The sequence below is a fragment of the Channa argus genome, chromosome 16, assembly GCF_033026475.1.
Source record: "Channa argus isolate prfri chromosome 16, Channa argus male v1.0, whole genome shotgun sequence".
NCBI classification, from domain to species: Eukaryota; Metazoa; Chordata; class Actinopteri; order Anabantiformes; family Channidae; genus Channa; species Channa argus.
In genome coordinates this window covers 22,180,561-22,198,725 of record NC_090212.1, presented here as the reverse complement: position 1 = coordinate 22,198,725, position 18,165 = coordinate 22,180,561, and the positions used below count along the sequence as shown (strand labels likewise).

General features: G+C 40.7%; 1 protein-coding gene across 7 annotated transcripts in view; it reads right to left on the bottom strand.

Moving 5' to 3' along the window:
- ppp2r5eb (protein phosphatase 2, regulatory subunit B', epsilon isoform b) overlaps positions 1 to 18,165 on the bottom strand; it is a 38,190-nt gene that overhangs the window by 3,314 nt on the left and 16,711 nt on the right. For all 7 annotated transcript variants that reach the window (XM_067478865.1, XM_067478866.1, XM_067478868.1 and 4 more), the window contains 11 exons: positions 8,609 to 8,805; positions 7,784 to 7,885; positions 6,276 to 6,368; positions 6,028 to 6,158; positions 5,185 to 5,244; positions 4,295 to 4,403; positions 3,331 to 3,384; positions 2,453 to 2,503; positions 2,244 to 2,363; positions 1,998 to 2,125; positions 262 to 363 (listed from right to left, as the gene is read on the bottom strand). In XM_067478865.1, the coding sequence (XP_067334966.1) occupies positions 262 to 363; positions 1,998 to 2,125; positions 2,244 to 2,363; positions 2,453 to 2,503; positions 3,331 to 3,384; positions 4,295 to 4,403; positions 5,185 to 5,244; positions 6,028 to 6,158; positions 6,276 to 6,368; positions 7,784 to 7,885; positions 8,609 to 8,805 (1,147 nt within the window). The remainder of the gene's footprint in view (positions 1 to 261; positions 364 to 1,997; positions 2,126 to 2,243; positions 2,364 to 2,452; positions 2,504 to 3,330; positions 3,385 to 4,294; positions 4,404 to 5,184; positions 5,245 to 6,027; positions 6,159 to 6,275; positions 6,369 to 7,783; positions 7,886 to 8,608; positions 8,806 to 18,165) is intronic.

The following is an 18,165-nucleotide window of genomic DNA, read 5'->3' as shown; positions in this document are numbered from 1 at the left end:
CAGCTGGGTCACACTTGTTCTAACTTTGCATCTCATTGGCCAATAAACAAATTATCCCACAAAAAAGACATTTTCTGTATTAGATTTATTAAAGGTTTGACAAACATTTGTAAATATTGACTTATTGTTTCTGTTTGTGGTAACACTGTGTGTGTGTGTGTGTGTGTGTGTGTGTGTGTGTGTGTGTGTGTGTTAGGCAGCGCCCTGCAGACATCACAAAGTCATTTGTCAGTGATTGTAATGTGAATGTGACCTTCTTACCGCTGGCGATCTGACTTGTATGTGGCTGTGAGTTCATCAAATAAGGTACTGTTCATCTCCATGAAGGCCTTCAGTACGTTGTACACCAGTGCCACAATGGCCCTGAGACGAGCGAGGACAGACAGAGACAAACAGTTTTACAATATCTTCACAACTTCAGAAAAGATGGATAAAAGTTTACTGGGATAAAAAAGAGCAACTTGAAGCTCAGATTTCTTACAGAATCTATATTTTATGTTTCATGGAAATCAAGCATTTACAAGGTAAAGACGAGTTTAGTTGCACAAATTCTTCTTTTTCACACACGGATTCTATTGTTTTCTTCCAGGGAAATGGTCCAAGTGCATATTGTGTAGTCAGACCTTGTACACAGCCTTACTGACAGTAGAACGTATTGCTGCTTTCCCACCAACTGCAAACATTAATACTCTGCTCCACTGCTATGACTGAACCAGCGTTTTCAACACCATCCGTGTCGAAAAACTAGCACTGACGTCCATATTTATCGTTAACGTGAACCTTCCACATTAACTTTTCCATCGAGAGGCTGAACACACAAAATGGAACTGATGGTGTCTGTGTGTCCAAACAAATGGCTCATGATGACAAACCAACAAAGTATATTCTTTGGTGATTTTCCCCCAAAAGTTGGCCACATAAAGACACACAGAGGTGGTGTGATGGGAGCACACACATCCTTTTTAATCAATTATACTTTTGAACTGATCATTCAAATTTGTACAAATCCCATCAGAACTGACATGTCTCAGTATTTGCAAATCTAATGGACTTCCTGAATTCCTGAGTGGCTAATTCGAGTTATCCAAGTCTGTCTGACACCGAACCGCTGTTATTAGTCAAGTAGTAGCCTGTAGCCTATTAATGTCGTCCAATTTGACAGTGACCATGGTATAAAAAAAATAAAACAATAATACAAATAAAATAATGAAAATCTGGCTTTGAGGAAGGAGGCCTAATAAAATACAGCCATCAGCCATAACCTACTATTGAGTATTGTTAGAGAAAACAGCATTAATCAGACGATGCTGTTTGATGCCCACAAGCCTATTGTAGATGCTTTCCATGGTGATCACGGTCGGCACGGCCACTGGGGACGGGTTTGCCAACAAACTGTGATGCCCCCTGTGTTCAGACAGCTTTCTATCAAAAGCAGCTTTAACCTTCTCAGCGGTTTGAGCTACAGTAGCTCTTCTACAGGATCAGACTTCACTGTCCACATGCATCGATGAGCCTGTTGCTGATTTACCAGTTTTCCTTCCTTGGCCGGTTTCTCCACTGCAGACCAACAACATCCAACAGGAGCTGTAGTTTGAGTGTTGCTTTGACGTGGTCGTCCAGCCAACACAATTTGCCCATTGGAATAGTTTTTAACACAAAACCTTGCTGTCTAATGTTTCCCACCCACTTTCAGATCTGCTGTAAAGACATGATCAATGTTAACTCACTTCACCTGTCAATGGTCATAATGTTTGATCCTTGTTCGCATCCACTTTCTGCAAATCACGTCAAGGTGACCAGTCTAATATGATTTTCACCTGGAAGGTTTCTCTCATTCCAACTACATTTTGTTTCCTGCAGTAATGACACGCTGGTGACGACTATTTACAGTAAACAGACCTGATGTGTTGAGAACGGCTTAAAATGCTGAACCTGCTGCACATCAGCAAACAACGCAGTTTTGTGTGGAAAACAAGCTTTGTCTTTAAGTTACTCACGGGTTCCAGTGCTCTTTGGAGATCCTGTAGAGGCTTGAAAACATGATGGGCAGGATGACACTGGAGTTCTCCTCGATCAGACTCATGATGTACTCATTGTTCCAGTAGTACAGAGCTCGCTCTGCAACCTGAAACAAAGGAGATAAACACACTTTAAATCTCCACATTTTCAAACATCTTTTTAAAAAAACAGACGCTTCAAAGTTAGAGGCTTCATTAGGACAGGACACGCTAGTCGGCGCTGACCTGGAAATGTGGGCTGGACACGCATCTGGAAATCTGCTTAAAGAGCGGCTCCTGGATCTTTACGAACTGTGTGGGTTCGATGACGTCCAGGATCTCCTCTAGCTCCCCTAAAAACATCACCTGGACGCAAGCACGAGACAAAAAGGTCAGGACGCACAAATTCACAGAGCCAAACCAAACCCAGTTTGTACATGAAGAAAGAGCCTCACTTCTTTTTGACTGCAGGTTTTTGGCCAGAACTTCAGTAGGCCTCTGATGACCTGAGGGAAAACGAGACAACGTTACTCACAGTTTTCCTCCATGTGTTTGTTTCTGTTACTTTTATTAAGGATGGATGTGCATCCAAAAATATCTAAAGCTCTGGTGAGGCTGCGATGGTTTCTACAGTGTGGGGAATGAAGCGTCATCGACTGAGAATCACTTTGAAGCCTGTCTGGTCTCTGGTTTGGACACTGTCTTCAATTCTAAACATTTTGCCAAAAAATGTGGAAAATGTGATTCTCTAACTTACACTATAATAAGGAGCTGCAACTAATAATTATTTTCATTACTGCTAAAGCCACCAATTATTTTTTTTGGTTCATGGTTTAGTCTACAAACTGGCAGAAAACAGAAACAAATGTCCGTTCAAATGATCCAGATCTCAAGTTGACTTCTTCAGCTGCATTGTCTTGCTTTATCAAAAGAACATGGACAATGAAGAAAAGCACCAAATACTTTTTGCTATTTTTGTATTAAAAAAAGATAAAACTTTCTATTTTAAATTTTCAGAAAAGCTGCAGCTTACGGTTTCATTGATCTACTAATTGAAGTAAAAGTTTCCAGCTTGAGACATAACTGTGTGACCAAAATATGTTAACCTCATTTTTCTGAAAGATTTAAAAACACATCTCGCAGATGCAGCAGCTCCTTTCGCCACAACACATTTTATAATATTTAGTCAAACACACACATTCTAAAACTGTTAAGGATGCGCACACACACACGCGCGCGTGCGCGCGCGCGCGACAACAGACAAATGTCACAGGTCCTCACGTAGCTGTTAGTTGGGTTTGCAGAAGAAAACAGCATGTGCACTAAGACTTACTGGTTCTGTTAATGTTGGATCCTTCTCTAGGAACTGTACAATGCAATACGCCAACTGCAGGGGGAGAAAACCACAGGTTACTATGTGTTTTTACTGCACTGTAGTCTTGCAGGTAGCTTAGATCTCGGGTTGGAGTTTGATAGCATGTTACTACTACAACTCATACAGAAGTGACAATTAACAGACTTTTACTGGAGATGCAATTAACATTGATAGTTACAGTTAATTGGTTGAAACAGACTGAATAAAAGCCTTGACGTTTGAGTAATTGCTAGTTACAGACTACTTCTATGAGTACTTAAATGTTTTCCTCCTACAACGAGATGCTGGACAGTAAATTCCTCATCAATTTACTGCAGTTAAGCAACAGCGGAAATTATCGCACATTTTTCTGCCAAAACAAATACAACCGCTCTAAACCACACATTTTCCCCCCCCGCCTTCCTGCAGACGTTAAGAAGGTATAAGATGCAGCAATGGAGCAGTTTTATGAGTGAGTACAAGTACACAAAGGCAGCATCGGACCTGATGCCCAATACTGACACCATGGGGACATCGCTACAATTAATGTTATGTGATGTCAGCGCAGGCTACAGCCAGTAATATCTCCATCCTTCCAACACTGATCTAATCTAGTGAATAATAATGAGGAAAAAAAGACATTTTACTGAACTGAAGCAGATTTTTTAAAACACATTTTTTTTGTCACTTGAAAGAACCTTGAGTAGAACAGATCTTTTGCTTGTTGATTTTTTGGAATCATACATCGGTTTTTCAGGTTTAAAGGTCTGTAAGACTCTTTACATGTAGGACTTCACTGTATGACAAACACACACTTCTGTGCTTAAAGCTTTAAAGATGTCATCCAACTTTATCAATTACAAGATTAAGAATTTGTTTGCTAGTCGTTTTTTAAAGAGTAATATTATGATTGTTTCGGGAAAGAAAGTACTACATATATTACCTGTGCATGGAAGAGGGACAGGCTCCTGACAGTGTGGAGGGGGATCAACACTTTGACCAGAAACTGTTTATGCTCCGCTTTCAGTGGCAGAGCGAAACCATTGATTATACTGAGAGACAGAGAGAGAGAGTGGGAGGGTGTAAGGTTAGAGAAGACAGAGAGGAAAACACAAAAAATATCAACATAAATTAAACATGAACACATGAAAGAGCTTCATTGTGAGTCTAAAAGCAAGTGGAAGATCAATGAGCAGCAGACAAAAAGGGCAAACGAGCCTGGAGGGGAAATGAACAACATGTAAGTGATGAGCTAACGTTCAGGTTCAGAGGGAACAGACATTATGCTTCTTTAAGAAAACTACCACACTATTCAAGTCAGTCTTTATACAAAACAACCAGGAGTTGACCTGAAGTGCTTTACATCAGATAAATCCCTAAGCAAGCAATTCCAAAAAACGCAAAAGATTATGAAAAATTATGATAAAACAATATACAAGACTAGATTGGGTTGATTGATCGATCAGTCTTGTAGCTCTGTGCTCTGTGTGTGACAGTCGTCAAACATCCTTTTTCCACTCAACTCAAGGATTAGTTTGTAAGGATTACTTCATTTCTTATCTACAAGTCAAACTCTGCCATCAACGTCACATCTCTACCCTGTAAAAATCTTCTTTTTCTGGAGCTGCACCACTCAGCTTTCGCGTTCTTTGATCTTTCGCCTTCTCTGATCAAATAAGACGAGAAACAACTTTCACAGGGCTACGACTGAACACACCAGGTAGATATCAGGGTGAGTTCCGTTCTGCTGTTGCTCTCAGGTCTCAGTCTAACAGCACCAGCTAACAGAGCAGAATGTAAATGTGTGTGTGATGGTCTGAGGCCTCTACATACCTCCCCAGGATCTCCAGCAACTCAGCCACCCCATTGAAGTGCTCTGTCTCATAAACAAAACTGTAGAGAAGACAGAGAGGGAGGCAGACAAAAGGGGGAGACCAAGGACAGGGGCCACAAAAAAGGTTAAAACACACACAACAAAAACAAAACTTAGCAACAGTTGAAAAAAGCAAACATGTAAATGCACATACTGACTGAAAGCTATCAAGTGCTGATGGTTTGAACCATCATGAGGCGGCGTTAACCCTCTAAGTCCCTTGTAGGGCCGAGTGAATTGAAAACAGTTTCTAGTGCTCTGGATGATTTTAAATGGACTTTTGTTTGAGTACATAAGATCAATATAAATCATTAACAAAACAAATTTCACTGCCTTGAAATTTATCATATTAATTTATATCACCAAATTAGTCCCACAGAAGGCAAATCAGTTCTACATAATTCCAGGCAGGTCGGTTGATTTGACCACTAGGAATAAAAGATTGCTCCTGATGAATTGGCTCTAAATTGCTGCTGGTCAAAGAAAAACACAGTACTGCAGTTATCCTGCATAAACATCAGGGCTGCTACAAATATTCCAAGTTATGAGGTCGGCATCTTTTTTTAACCTTATCTTGTCACAAGTGAAGCCAAAAGACATGAGTTCTTTTTGACCTTTTCTTTCTCTTCAAAATAAATGTTGTAATAAGTACAAAATAGACACCTGTACATCTCTGAACAGAATTTTATGTTCAGTTGACTCAAAAATACACAGAATTCCGGCAATAACATGAACAATCAATAGTGTCATTTGCATGACACCAATACCAAGAGACAACATTTAAAGAACGGGTGTCTACTCACCGTAGAAAAATATTATTGATCTGTTTTCGTATAAAAGCCCTCAGCCCCAGGAATTTCCCGTAGATTCTATGCAAGACTGTCTTCAGGTAGTCTCTCTCCCGAGGATCTTCACTGTCAAACAACTCCAAGAGCTGGACCGAAGACAGGGAAGTCAGACAGATGAGGGGGGAAAAAGAAAGTGGGGGTTAGCATGTTAACACAAAGGAGCACGAAGGTCAGAAGATAAAAGCAAAGAGAAAAAAACTCACCTGTAGGACAAACTTCTGGTCTATGTACTTTTTGGCAATGCTTGGCTGGAATTCCTGACTCTCCAAGAACCGGATGAAGAACTCGTATACCAACTAGGAGGGAGAAGGAGAGAAGGATGGACAAGGAGGACAGAGGGACAGCTGATGTTAAAACGAGATGGAATCTGTGCTCAGCTGACTGTCATGCAGTGTGCAAGACTGCAAGACCGGTCGCAGTTTGACACGTGCTCAGTTTTACCGGAAAAAAAATGGGACTAGATCTGGATACAAACTGGCATAATTCCTACTGCACAACAACAAGCTGCCTTAAAAAATAAATGAATAAATAAAAGGAAGGCGCAGAAACTGATATGCTCCTTTTAAAAATGAGAACCCTAAACTAACCCATAAACACTGAGACGGGGCTGGATTCAAAGGGAAAGCTAATGAGGAACAAAGGTCACAGAAGACATGGAGTGGATCAGGTAAAATGTCTGGATTAGCCTGGATCTGAATGATAAAGGGAGTTTGATTGGATTAAAAAAATGTTGCTCATGACTTGGGCAAATGAGAGAAAACAAAAAGTAAATGTTTTACCAGGAAGCTTTTCCTTGAGATTTGTATCTGATTTCTAAAGGAGTCCTGGGCAGCAGGCACACAGAAAAGGAGGAGGGGAGGTGAGAGACCAGAGACCCTGGCTCCAGATTGAGATCCAAAACTGGAGGCAAAACAAAACCCACCCACCACCAACAGGCTCCACCAGGAGCCAAATACAACCACAAAGCAGCAACAGTAATGATGTTTGTGGTATGAATGTTACCACAAACAGGAATAACTCAGCGAAACATTTGAGGAGAGAAATCAGTAGCACTGTGACATCGACCTTAACACAAAACACCAGAAGCAAGAGAAAGCAGTTAGCTGAGCTTTTAAACACGTCCCTCGTTAATGCTGCTGCTGCACAGAGGACCACTAACCCATGACTGCAAGCAGTGTCACCCTGAGCAATATGCTAAATTTATTGGTTTAATCATAAGTTTCTCGAAAACAAAAAACAGATTAGTGCTTCCTATGCCGTCATTCACTCTGGAGTTACAACACTAAGATAAGCTGTGAGTGTTTCCATGGAGATGCCTGCACATGTGAGAACTGCCAGTCAACAAGGAAAGAGTAATGACGGCTGCAGCAGCTAAACATGACAATATGAAAAAATATCATATTCATTCATAGTTTTAATGAATGGAATTATTTTTAAATTTGGAGTTTTGCTTCATGTAGACTGTAAATGATTGTCTAGAATTTTAAATAAAAAAAATTCTATTCAACTTTGAATATTTTTGTTATATGTAGCATGAATAAAGCTGTATCTTTCGGTCACAGTGTTCTTGCCATGGTTTTCATTTCCTCCAAAATAACCGTCTCCACACAGAGTAAAAGCTGTGCTCACTGACTGACTCAGTGCTCCGTTTGTGCACACACCAAACACACATGCAGCATGTTAACGGAAAACACAGAGAGGCTGCGTTTACCTGTAAGTGTGGCCAGGAGGCTTCGAGCGTGGGCTCGTCTTCCTCAGGGTCAAACTCATTACTGTCACTGGGCGGAAGGGTCCGGAATATGTTGTGAGACACCTAAACAAAGGAGCAAATATGATACGATAAGGCTGAGGTGAAAACTGTGTGTGTGTGTGTGTGTGTGTGTGTGTGTGTGTGTGTGTGTGTGGTCCTAGGGCCACGTCCTCCTGCTAGTGAAGAATTAGAAGCTTTCAGAGTTTGGGGCTCTGCGGTGGATCAGATCTTCAACGTCACTTAAAGCAACTGATGCTCAGTTTGAGGTTCATGCAGATCCTCATGAACACGTCTAAACGTCTAAACACCCAACTGCACTGACTTGCTGCCATGTGATTGGCTGATTAGATATTGGAGTAGCAGGTAAATGGAATAACAAATAAAGTTGCCAGGTGAGTGTAACTATTTACACTCCATCAATTGAAGGTGTCCACCTGCCCGACTTACACTAAACATTAGTAAGATAATATATTTTCATTTGGAAAAGTTAAGCCCTTTAAAGAGGTCACAAGTTTTATTTTTTACATCAAAATAACACTTTCAGATTTAGTACTTAGGCCTCAGAAAAGTATTCAAATGGGCCATTTGAAGTTTTCAGTCAAAACGTACGTCACGGTTTTCTAAATCCTGTATTGAGAAGCAGCAAGGTGATGCTGCTTTTCTGTTTTAAGGCCAAAAGGTTGTAAAACATGCAAGAATATTTTGGTCTGTAGCAAAACGTGGGTGTTGTACAGGCTACGAGGTCTCTACTGTGTGTGTTGAATGCCTGTGCTGGTCCCTTCTCACCATTTTGACGACCTCGGGGTAGGCCTGCTCCGTCAGGTAGCCCCGGCTGACGGTCACGTAGTCCACCAGCTCATTGAGTGTGGAGCGCTTGTACTCCTTCATCTTGAGGTCTGACAGTGTGTCCATGAAGTCAAACACAGTACAGCACTGCTGCAGCTTCTTCAGGAACAGCTCTGGCTGCTCCGGTGCTGGCACGTCTGCAACGCATAAATCAAACGCACAAAAGAACAAAAGACACACACACACACACACAGAAAGAGAGGGGAAGAGAAAGTTTGTTAAACTGGCGCAGAAATAAACCTGAACCAGGATTTCTGTTTGAAGTGCCCCCAGCCCACTTTCCACACTCCGTGTTCTCTGTAAATTACTGTCAAAAGAAAAGGACTTCCTGTTACTTTTCTATCTATGTAGTTTATTTTTTGTAGTTTCTGCTTTGCTGATTTGTGTTGAATTTCTACATGTATTCATACAAAAACCTGAGACCTGCTTCCTGGCTTTCAAAGCCATTTTCAGCCCGTGGAGTTTGCTCAGTAAGTTATGCTTTGTTATGACCGTCATTATGAAGTTACGTGGCTCCAGATGTGGTACAGAGGGGCCAGTATGTAGACCTTGTTTGCCAGTACTGAAAACTGCTGAAATAATCAATATTTAATTGATTGAAGTTATTGATTTAGCAAACATTTTCCAGGGAGATGAGTTGTTTTTCAGCTGTTCTGTAACTGTTCTGTTGTATTTTGGTGACAAGATACAGAAGATGCCACTGAACACTACTGAGAAACACTGAGACATTCACTTCTTTTAGAAATGTAGTAAACAGAACCTTCAGAACCACATTAACAATAATATCACCTTGATTTTGATCTACTGCAGATAGCCTGCCAAGTCAAGTCTACATAAAACAATATGTATTTCAAAGATTAAACACATCTAGTAGAAACAGGTTATAAAGCACAATGAAGAAGCTTTTAAGTTGAGAAAGAAGAAATTATAAGGTTTTAGAGTGAAATGAATTAAAAATACTTGGAAGTTTCTCTTTATTATGCATTTGGTAATGTGACCATTTCCCCATAGCTTCAGCAGCTGCACAGTTCTTGTTTGGTGTAAACACAGGATAAACCACGTATGTAGTTTAGCAGGAAGAGCCAGTGAAAGTTTAGAGAGCATCATCTTCCACAACTTTATGAGTTGTTCAGGTTAACTCTCTTCATTTTGAACAAAAATGTCAGTAAAAAACTAAGGTGCTACTCCTACACAGAAAAGGAAAAAAAAAAAAAAAGTTTCTTGCTCTGCATAAGCTTTTTTCTTCTTCATCTTCCTGCTTTGCATAGGGCAGATGAATGTGACAGCCTCATTAGCAGCAGTGAAGGTTTCTGATGGGGGTGGCAGAAGCTGAGCTGTCAGAAACCATATGAATGTGCAGGAACAAAAAGACAACGGAAGTCTCTATTCTGATTCCACCCTGACAGACAAGCCAGAGGGTCACACAGAGTTCAGACCTGCATCAAGATGAAGAATGCTCATCCCTGATCAGCACAACTCAGACCTCATGTTCCCATCCTGAGAGGACGGGGCAATTATTATATAAGAGATAAGCTTCTGTGAGAGCTGCACACCAGTAGCACTGAGAGTGAGTGAGTGAGTGAGTGAGTGAGTGAGTGAGTGAGTGAGTGAGTGAGTGAGTGAGTGAGTGAGTGAGTGAGTGAGTGAGTGAGTGAGTGAGCGAGCGCGCGCCTGTCATCAGGAATTCTTAAGTCACACACAAAACATATACAGGTGCATCTCAAATTTGAATTTCATTGAAAAATATATTTATTCCAAAAAATGAAACATTAACATACATTTAAAATGTATTTACATTTTGATGATTGTGGCTTTCAGCTAATTAAAACCCAAAATTCAGTGTGTTAGAAATATTGAACATTGCATAACACTAATAATAAACAATTTTTAATACAGAAACATCAGCTGAAAACCGTGTCTACTATTGGTACATTGTAAGCACTGAATACTTGGTTGGGCTCCTTTTGCTCGAATGATTGCATCAGTGCGACGCAGCTTGGAGTCGATCAGCCTGTTTTGGATGGCCAGGTTGTGTCGATAGCAGCTTTCAGCTCATCTGCACAGATGGGTCTGGGGTCTCTCATCTTCCTCGTGACAGAGATTCTCTATGGGGTTTAGGTCAGTTGCGTTTGCTCTCCAATCAAGCACAATAATATCATGGCCATTAAAGCCGGTATTGGTACTTTTGGCAGTGTGGGCAGGTTCCACGTCCTGCTGGAAAATGAATTCAGCGTCTCCATAAAGCTTGTCAGCAGAGCAGGAAGTGCTGCGCTGCGCTGACTTTGGACTTGATGAAACCCAGTGGCCCAACACCAGCAGAAGACACGGCCCCACAAACCATCAGTGACTTCACACTGGACCTCAAGCATCTCCACTCTTCCTCCAGACTCTCGTACCTTGATTTTCAGAAGAAATGCAAAATTTACTTTCATCTGAGAATTGGACTTTGGACCACCGTGCAACAGTCCAGTCCCTTTTCGTCTTAGCCCACGTAAGGTGCTTCTGACAGGTCTCTGGTTTAGGCCTGACACAAGGAATGCGACCGATGAAGAACATATCCTGGATAAGTTTGTATTTTTCGTACTATGCGATGATGCGAGAGTCTTTTCCAGTAACAGAGTGCTTATATCAGTTACTTGGTCCAGGTCATGTGTGTGACCCTGATTTAATATTCACGTCAGCGCATGAATGAGTGATTGAGCAGAGTTTCGCTTTACGCTTTTGGCCCATAATCTTTGGCAGGAAATAGAAGCTAATGTCATTTTTCATTCACTGTAATAAAAATTACAGCAAGTTACAGGTTGAGCTTGACTGGGTTGCTAAAAGAAGTTTTACTATGACATATCACGACAATGAAGTGACTCAGGTAAAAATCTAAATCAAGACTTACTTACTGAAAATAAACTGATAGTCAAAATAATTTCCCCCCGTCCTATTTTGCCCTTTAATACATCAACTTTACAAACATTTTTGTTTTAGACCAAAGACACAAGCATCTAGTATCAGCGTCTTTTTCTGATTCTAATGTAAATTCAGCTGAAATTCTCTTCCTTGAGCTCCGAATATCCACAGCGTGCAATTTCCTATCTTGGGAAACAACCCTTGGCAAATCTCACCAAGCGCATTCAAAGTGATTATTCTGACTAGGTTTTGATCCAAATGCCACTAGTTACTCACGACCTGCTGCCCTTCTCCTTCAGCACAGCTCAGAGGCTGCATCCAACCAGGCCAGTCACAAACAAACCCAAACCCTGGGTGACTGGCAGGAGTCCTGGGCTCTGCACATTTAATCCCTGCTTCACAATTTCGTGAGATGGAGGAACATTCTCCCAATACAGAGTCATTTTTCACAGCAAATGCTTTTAAGTCCCAGTTGTTTACCAGCAATTTTTAAAACAACACAAGGTAATTTTCCATATTAGTTGCCTGACTGACGTTAGAAGTGCAACAGCTGCAGGTTTGGTGGCAAGTGTGAACACTAATCATCAAGTGTCACGAAGCAAAGTGAGAGAAACAAGTGGCTCATTCAAAATACATTCAAGTTTATTAGTTAAACTTTTGAACATATTAAAAATTGCAGCCTACACAAGATAATGAGTGTGAAGTGTTTCATGTTGTTGTTATTATAAAAAGTTACTTGCCAATAAATCAGACATTTAATAAAAGTTTGAAATAATAATCATTTCAGACACGCAGACAAGGACACGGATTCAGTATATTCTCTCTGTTGTACCTCAGATTATCCAAGGACTTTTCATAGGTCATATGGAGAATGAATTACTCAAACAGAATCTGTAATGCAGTATGTTCTGGACTGACTGCACGTCCTAAGTATCATAGACCATGCAAATTTCATTGTATGAGACAAACCATAATACAGGATTTTGAACGAGCTCAAGTGTCGGTATGCAAATTTCCAGGCCAGTGCACAGCATTCAGGGGGACTAAATATGGTTCAAGATACACAGAGTGTGCAGAGTTCACCACCCTGTTGGCCTGAGCTAAAACGTTTTTTCTGAGTCTCCGTGTTTTGGCTACAGAGGCATTTGAGTGCAGCTGAAATAAAACCTAAATATTAATACTTGAGATACACACAGTCATATATTTCCTTTGTTTGCAATGCAAAGTATGCATTTGTTTTTTGTGCACACTTGTTTCCGAGTCTTCCTTCCATTATGATAGTGTACAGTACGCTACAGTTCATTACAGTATTTACTGGGTCAGCCTGTTTTGCAGGACCTAGAGGCCTCCGGATCCTGCAGCTCTGCCACTATACATGTGAACAGCCTTAAAGGAAGCTATTAATAGACAGATAATCACACGGGACACAGTAATCCCTCTACAGAGAGAGAGAACACATCTAACCAGCTTGGAGCAGGGTGAGAGAGTATGAATGTGTGAAAGGAACAGAAAGTGAGAGAGCGAGGGAGTGTGCAGCATGAAAATGTGTGTGACTGTACTTAAAGTGTTCAAGAGAATGTGTGTGTGTGTGCGCTGCAGCCTAGAATAACCCAGAATCTCTTCATATACATCAGCAAGGAACAACCCCCGAGTGGAACCTCAGCTAGGCCTTAGAGCAGCAACAAGAATCTGAGAAAACTGCTTTATTGTCATTTTAACAGGACACAAATTTGAGCACACACACCAAAACTAATCCACTCCAATAAATCTTCACTTTATAAAGATTGGCCTAGTTTCATATGTGCAGATGCAACTGTATAATTATTTTAGACGCTGTAATGTCTGATGCTGTTGAATTGTGTTTGTTCTACCAACAGTGGTGTCTAAGGTTTAGATGAATGAAGCTGGGCTTTTAAACACACACAGGTCGTTTCAGACCCAGAAACCTGTGGCAGCAAGCTAAGATCGGCAGGTTTCATAGGTTTAGGGAAACTAGCCGGACAACAGACTACATTTTGGTAATGCAAGTTAGGAAAGGAACCTGTTGTGCTGAATGACAATTTCAGTTGACAAAACCTGTTTCTATTTAAAAACTGGTCTCCCTGTAGATTTTAACCACGTTCTGAGAAATCAGGACCAATTGAGGATGATTGTTGACACCGGGGCACAGAACTAGAAAGGCATTACTACTTCTTGTGAAGCAAACTGGTCCCATATCAACACAACTATTCTGAGATACTTTATGACTGTGGGCCTGGTCTGTGGAAACACTGATACTCTGCTCAGGCTTTCGTAGCCTCAGCCTGGTTTTCTCCTCCTTGTCTGTTCTGTTTCTCAGCTTCTGAGTTCCCTTGGCAGAGGAAGAGAGAAGTCGCTGCCTCTTAATTAATGGTGGAAAAAAGCTTAACGACTTGCAAGACAGAGCAGTTGGATGGCTCACCACTGGAACTCCTTTAAGATAGTCTAATTACATAACAGGATCAGGATACTGAACACAAGGTCTGGATGTAGCAGACTGTATGTGCATCCACACGCACACAAAACAACAAAACAAACACAATTATCAGACATGTTCTGAAACAGGTTTGGGACAGAAGCTAAACTCCAATGCTAAAGCTGCTATGCACTTGTCTAATTGGAATTCATTAAACCACACAGAAACAATAACGTACATTTAGCATTAAAGTAATAAAAATAGTGCACTCAATTTTACTGGAAATGTTCACATGATGATAAAATTCTGGTCAGCAGGTGACATTAGGTTACATGAAAAATGGAAAATGATTTAAAACTGTGCTACACTATTGTTAGTTCATACTGTTCTGTACACAGAGATTTCAGTGGAAACACAAGTCCGTGAAGAAAAGCATTGGAAGGTGACCAGGAGGTGCACTGTTTAAGAACAGTCCACACACACACGGTGTAAAGGGGAAAACCCCTCGTCTCTAAAAGCAGTGTGTGTGTTTGTGTGTGTTTGACCGTGTGAGCGGGCTTGAGTTACAGCATAGCAAGCTAGAGGTTGAACAGCTCCAACAGATGGACTCAGAAGTCCTGAATGTCAGTTTGTAGAATATCATGTAGTGGATACGAAGATATTATCTTTGTACACACATTATTATGATATAATGATTAGAGGGTCAAGTGGACTGGAGATTAGTAGAACAGCAATAGCAAACATGATGGGCTGTTGAAGGAGCATTGTCACTGGGAGTGTGACCTTTGCCCTCCTCTCTGGAGATTAGTGGCTTCTAATTAACTTCATTTACCCAGAGAAATGGGCTGCTTTTCAGCTGACCCAGGCAAGCAGACAGTGTCCTACTGCTGGTCAGGGGTCAGTGGCACTTTTTATGGTTTTCTTGTGGTTAGACACTTTTTTTTTTGCGGTTGCCTAATAAATCCAAATCGACAGACGTTAAATTGTGTGGTTTGTTGGTGTGACTGTGCAATTTGTGCAAAGCTCTTGATTCACCTGCTTGTGATCACCTGAGTGATACTAGGCTGTTAGGATTATTATTAAATGTAAGGCATTCGTGACTTGGAATCATTTGTATATATAGATGTGTGACACTGCACAAAAGACAAAATGATCTTGCTCAAAGATGTACGTAGAACATTTAGATATGTTGAAGCTGTGATCAGTCTAAGTTCAGATTTGATAATTAGAGAACAGAACGATAACAATATGTTCTGACAATATCTGATCACCCATTAACTGAATCTAATGTATGCGTTTAAATAGTGACAGTGGTGCCTATCACAAGGTCTGACAGCCTTTAAATGTCTTCCTTTTTCCAAGCAACCATTCAATACCAAGAGATATTTGAATTAGAAAACAAGATACGTCTTACATTTTTGTTTGGCAAATCAATGTCTAACTGATGCTACTGTGGCCACAAATAACAAATTATACAATAGTGGCAAAAGTTTCAAGATGCTTTAACAATAAAACAAGCAAAAAAAAGAGACAAGTCAGCCAACTGCCAGTATATTGGTTTACACCCCAATTCCTTTGCTAGCACCAGCTACCTGCCCAGACAGACTGTCCCAGGTGGTACCTTAGTGTGATGAACTAAGTAACACTATTTTTGGTTTCTTTGTAAAAACTGTTGACTTTTTTTTTTCTCTGTACAGAAAGAATACTGTCACCTTAAAAGTATGAAGAGGTTATTACAATTACCGTCTAAAACTTGTTTTCTGTTAATCAACTGAACTTTTGTTTAATAAAGGTCAGAACAGCAATCAACAGGATCCAAGTAGTGTGTGCAGTAACACAGTTTGAGGTTCTTTCTTCTTGGAAACTGTGCTGCAGTAGAGTTTTGTGATTATCTTGGAGTTCTTACAGCCTACAAACATAGCAAAGGCTTGAGAATAATAAAGTTTCAGTGTTCATCCAGTGCTACACATGCACATACTGGTCCGGCATATGCACGAGTGCAGGGTGTGTGTAATGGAAGAACTCTAACAGAAACATATATTCATGACCCAGATACAAAGTGTCTGTGCTCATATCTCTATGTTGTCAGGTCTCACACGAGGCGCTCGGCCACTGTCAATCGTTAACACGTGCAGCCATCCTCAGTAAACTTTGCTCCCTGGTACTGTAGCCAACAACACAGCAGATTGCAGAGCTATGGCAGCTGTAGTCAACTTTCACTCTATTGTTTAGGTAACACGGTGTCACAGGTACGAAATGTCTTCTATCTCACTGAGACCAAAAATGATACCCCTGCAACGTCGATGACAGGTGTATAGCAGGGTTATTATCATTATCCACTTTATAACGCTGCATCAATCTGTAGCCTTTTGCTCTTTTATCTTAATAGTACCTTGGAACACTTGTAATACCAAACTATAATCCACCTTTTGCTTGATCCAGTCTGATGGAGTGATGGTCCCTGTACAGTTCAATAAGTAAACTGCACATAAAAACATGCTTGTTGCAGTCATTTTGAAATAGCTCCTAATAATTTGTTTGTATGTCACAAAACATTTACTGGGTTTTACACGATCGCTATGCAGTGAAAAAACTCTTTGCTACCTGTTCTATGTGGCTAAAGAACTATTCACTATTCAAAATTCTCCACTCCGAGAAGCACTTCAACTCTTAAACTCCTCCGTCTTCAATGCTCTACTCACTCAAATGTTTTCGCGCAACGTGGACGGAGACACAGTTTTGGTGGCCCCACCTGGTTTCTCCTGGAGCAGGCCAAGTTCCCCCAAAGTGAAACTATCATGAAGTCACCTGGAGGAGGAGTCTAAATGAATGTATATCCCATAATAAACCCGCTCACAGAGTAGCTGAGAAACATCATCTACTGACTTAACATCAAACAGACTTTTTTTGTTCATCTCATGACAGAGAACAACACCTGTAACTATGGTAACTGTTTCAAAAGAACTGTACACAAAGCTGGAGACAGCTTTTGCCTTAACATGCAGGAATATTAGTATTTTTTGAATACAGATGTACATATAACATATACAAAACATGTTTAATACCCCCACCCTAACCCTAAAAATGAATTCAAACATTATTTCTACAGGGCCTCATCTCAAATGCCACAAATGGCCACAGTGGGGCATTTGGCCTGTATAGGCCTCCACAGGTCACAGGTCTGTACTTCATGACAGTAGATGTTTCTCGTCAACTTTCCGTGCTTTAAAAACTTGAAGTCTGATGAAGCAGCAGGAGGAAGATCCTCCTGGGATAGTTCACACAAAGACAGTGTTCAGGTGAACAGGGTCAGGGGGCTCACAGGTCTCACAGGTCTCACATAGCAGTAATTGCTTCACTGTAACTAATGATGGCTCAAACTATACTGAAGCAGAGGTGTGTGCATCAAGCACAAAGAGCAAAACCCTGTCTCGGTGTGTGTGACTGAGAAAAATCACGTGACTGATGCAGCTGCTGTGTCGTAAGTAAGTGAAGCACCAAAGTGGGTTTATCAGGAAGCTCAAAGGAGGAGGACACTTTGTTTGATGCTGTTTGAATTAGTTTTTGTTTCATTATTATCCACATATTTATGAAACCATCGAGAAAAAGGACATTTTCTCCAGTCTGGGATCATTTTGACCTTTCAACTTTTCATTTTATTTGTAGGTAAAATGTGGGCTCTGCTCCACAGAGCTGTCTAACAGAAACAGCTGCACTTTATCGTTGCACCTCTAATATCTTGCTGTCAAATGTTTTTGTCCTCCTGCCTCGTCTGTACCTTGTGTAAGAGTTTTTTCCAAAGCAGAACTGGTCTTAAAGAGACTAAATCGCCAACATGCTACAAGAACTTCTCTTTGTTATTCTTCCATGAGGTGTCATCTACCCATCAGTAACTGTAACTGAACCAACAAGCTCTCCTCATGCGTTTTCCTCAGCTGTATCTACTTGGATTAAACGATGTGTGTTTTTCATTTAAAGGCTGGCAACTCATTTACTAACATTTTCAGTGACTGCTTGCTTTTCAGACAGCTATGCTAATGGATTAAATGCTGATTTTATTTATTTCAGACTTTATTTCCCTATGCAAAGTTCTTGTGTTTACTCAACCTTCAGCATGAGATACAGGTTTACTTTTTGTTTTGTAAGAAATGCTTAGTAGAAA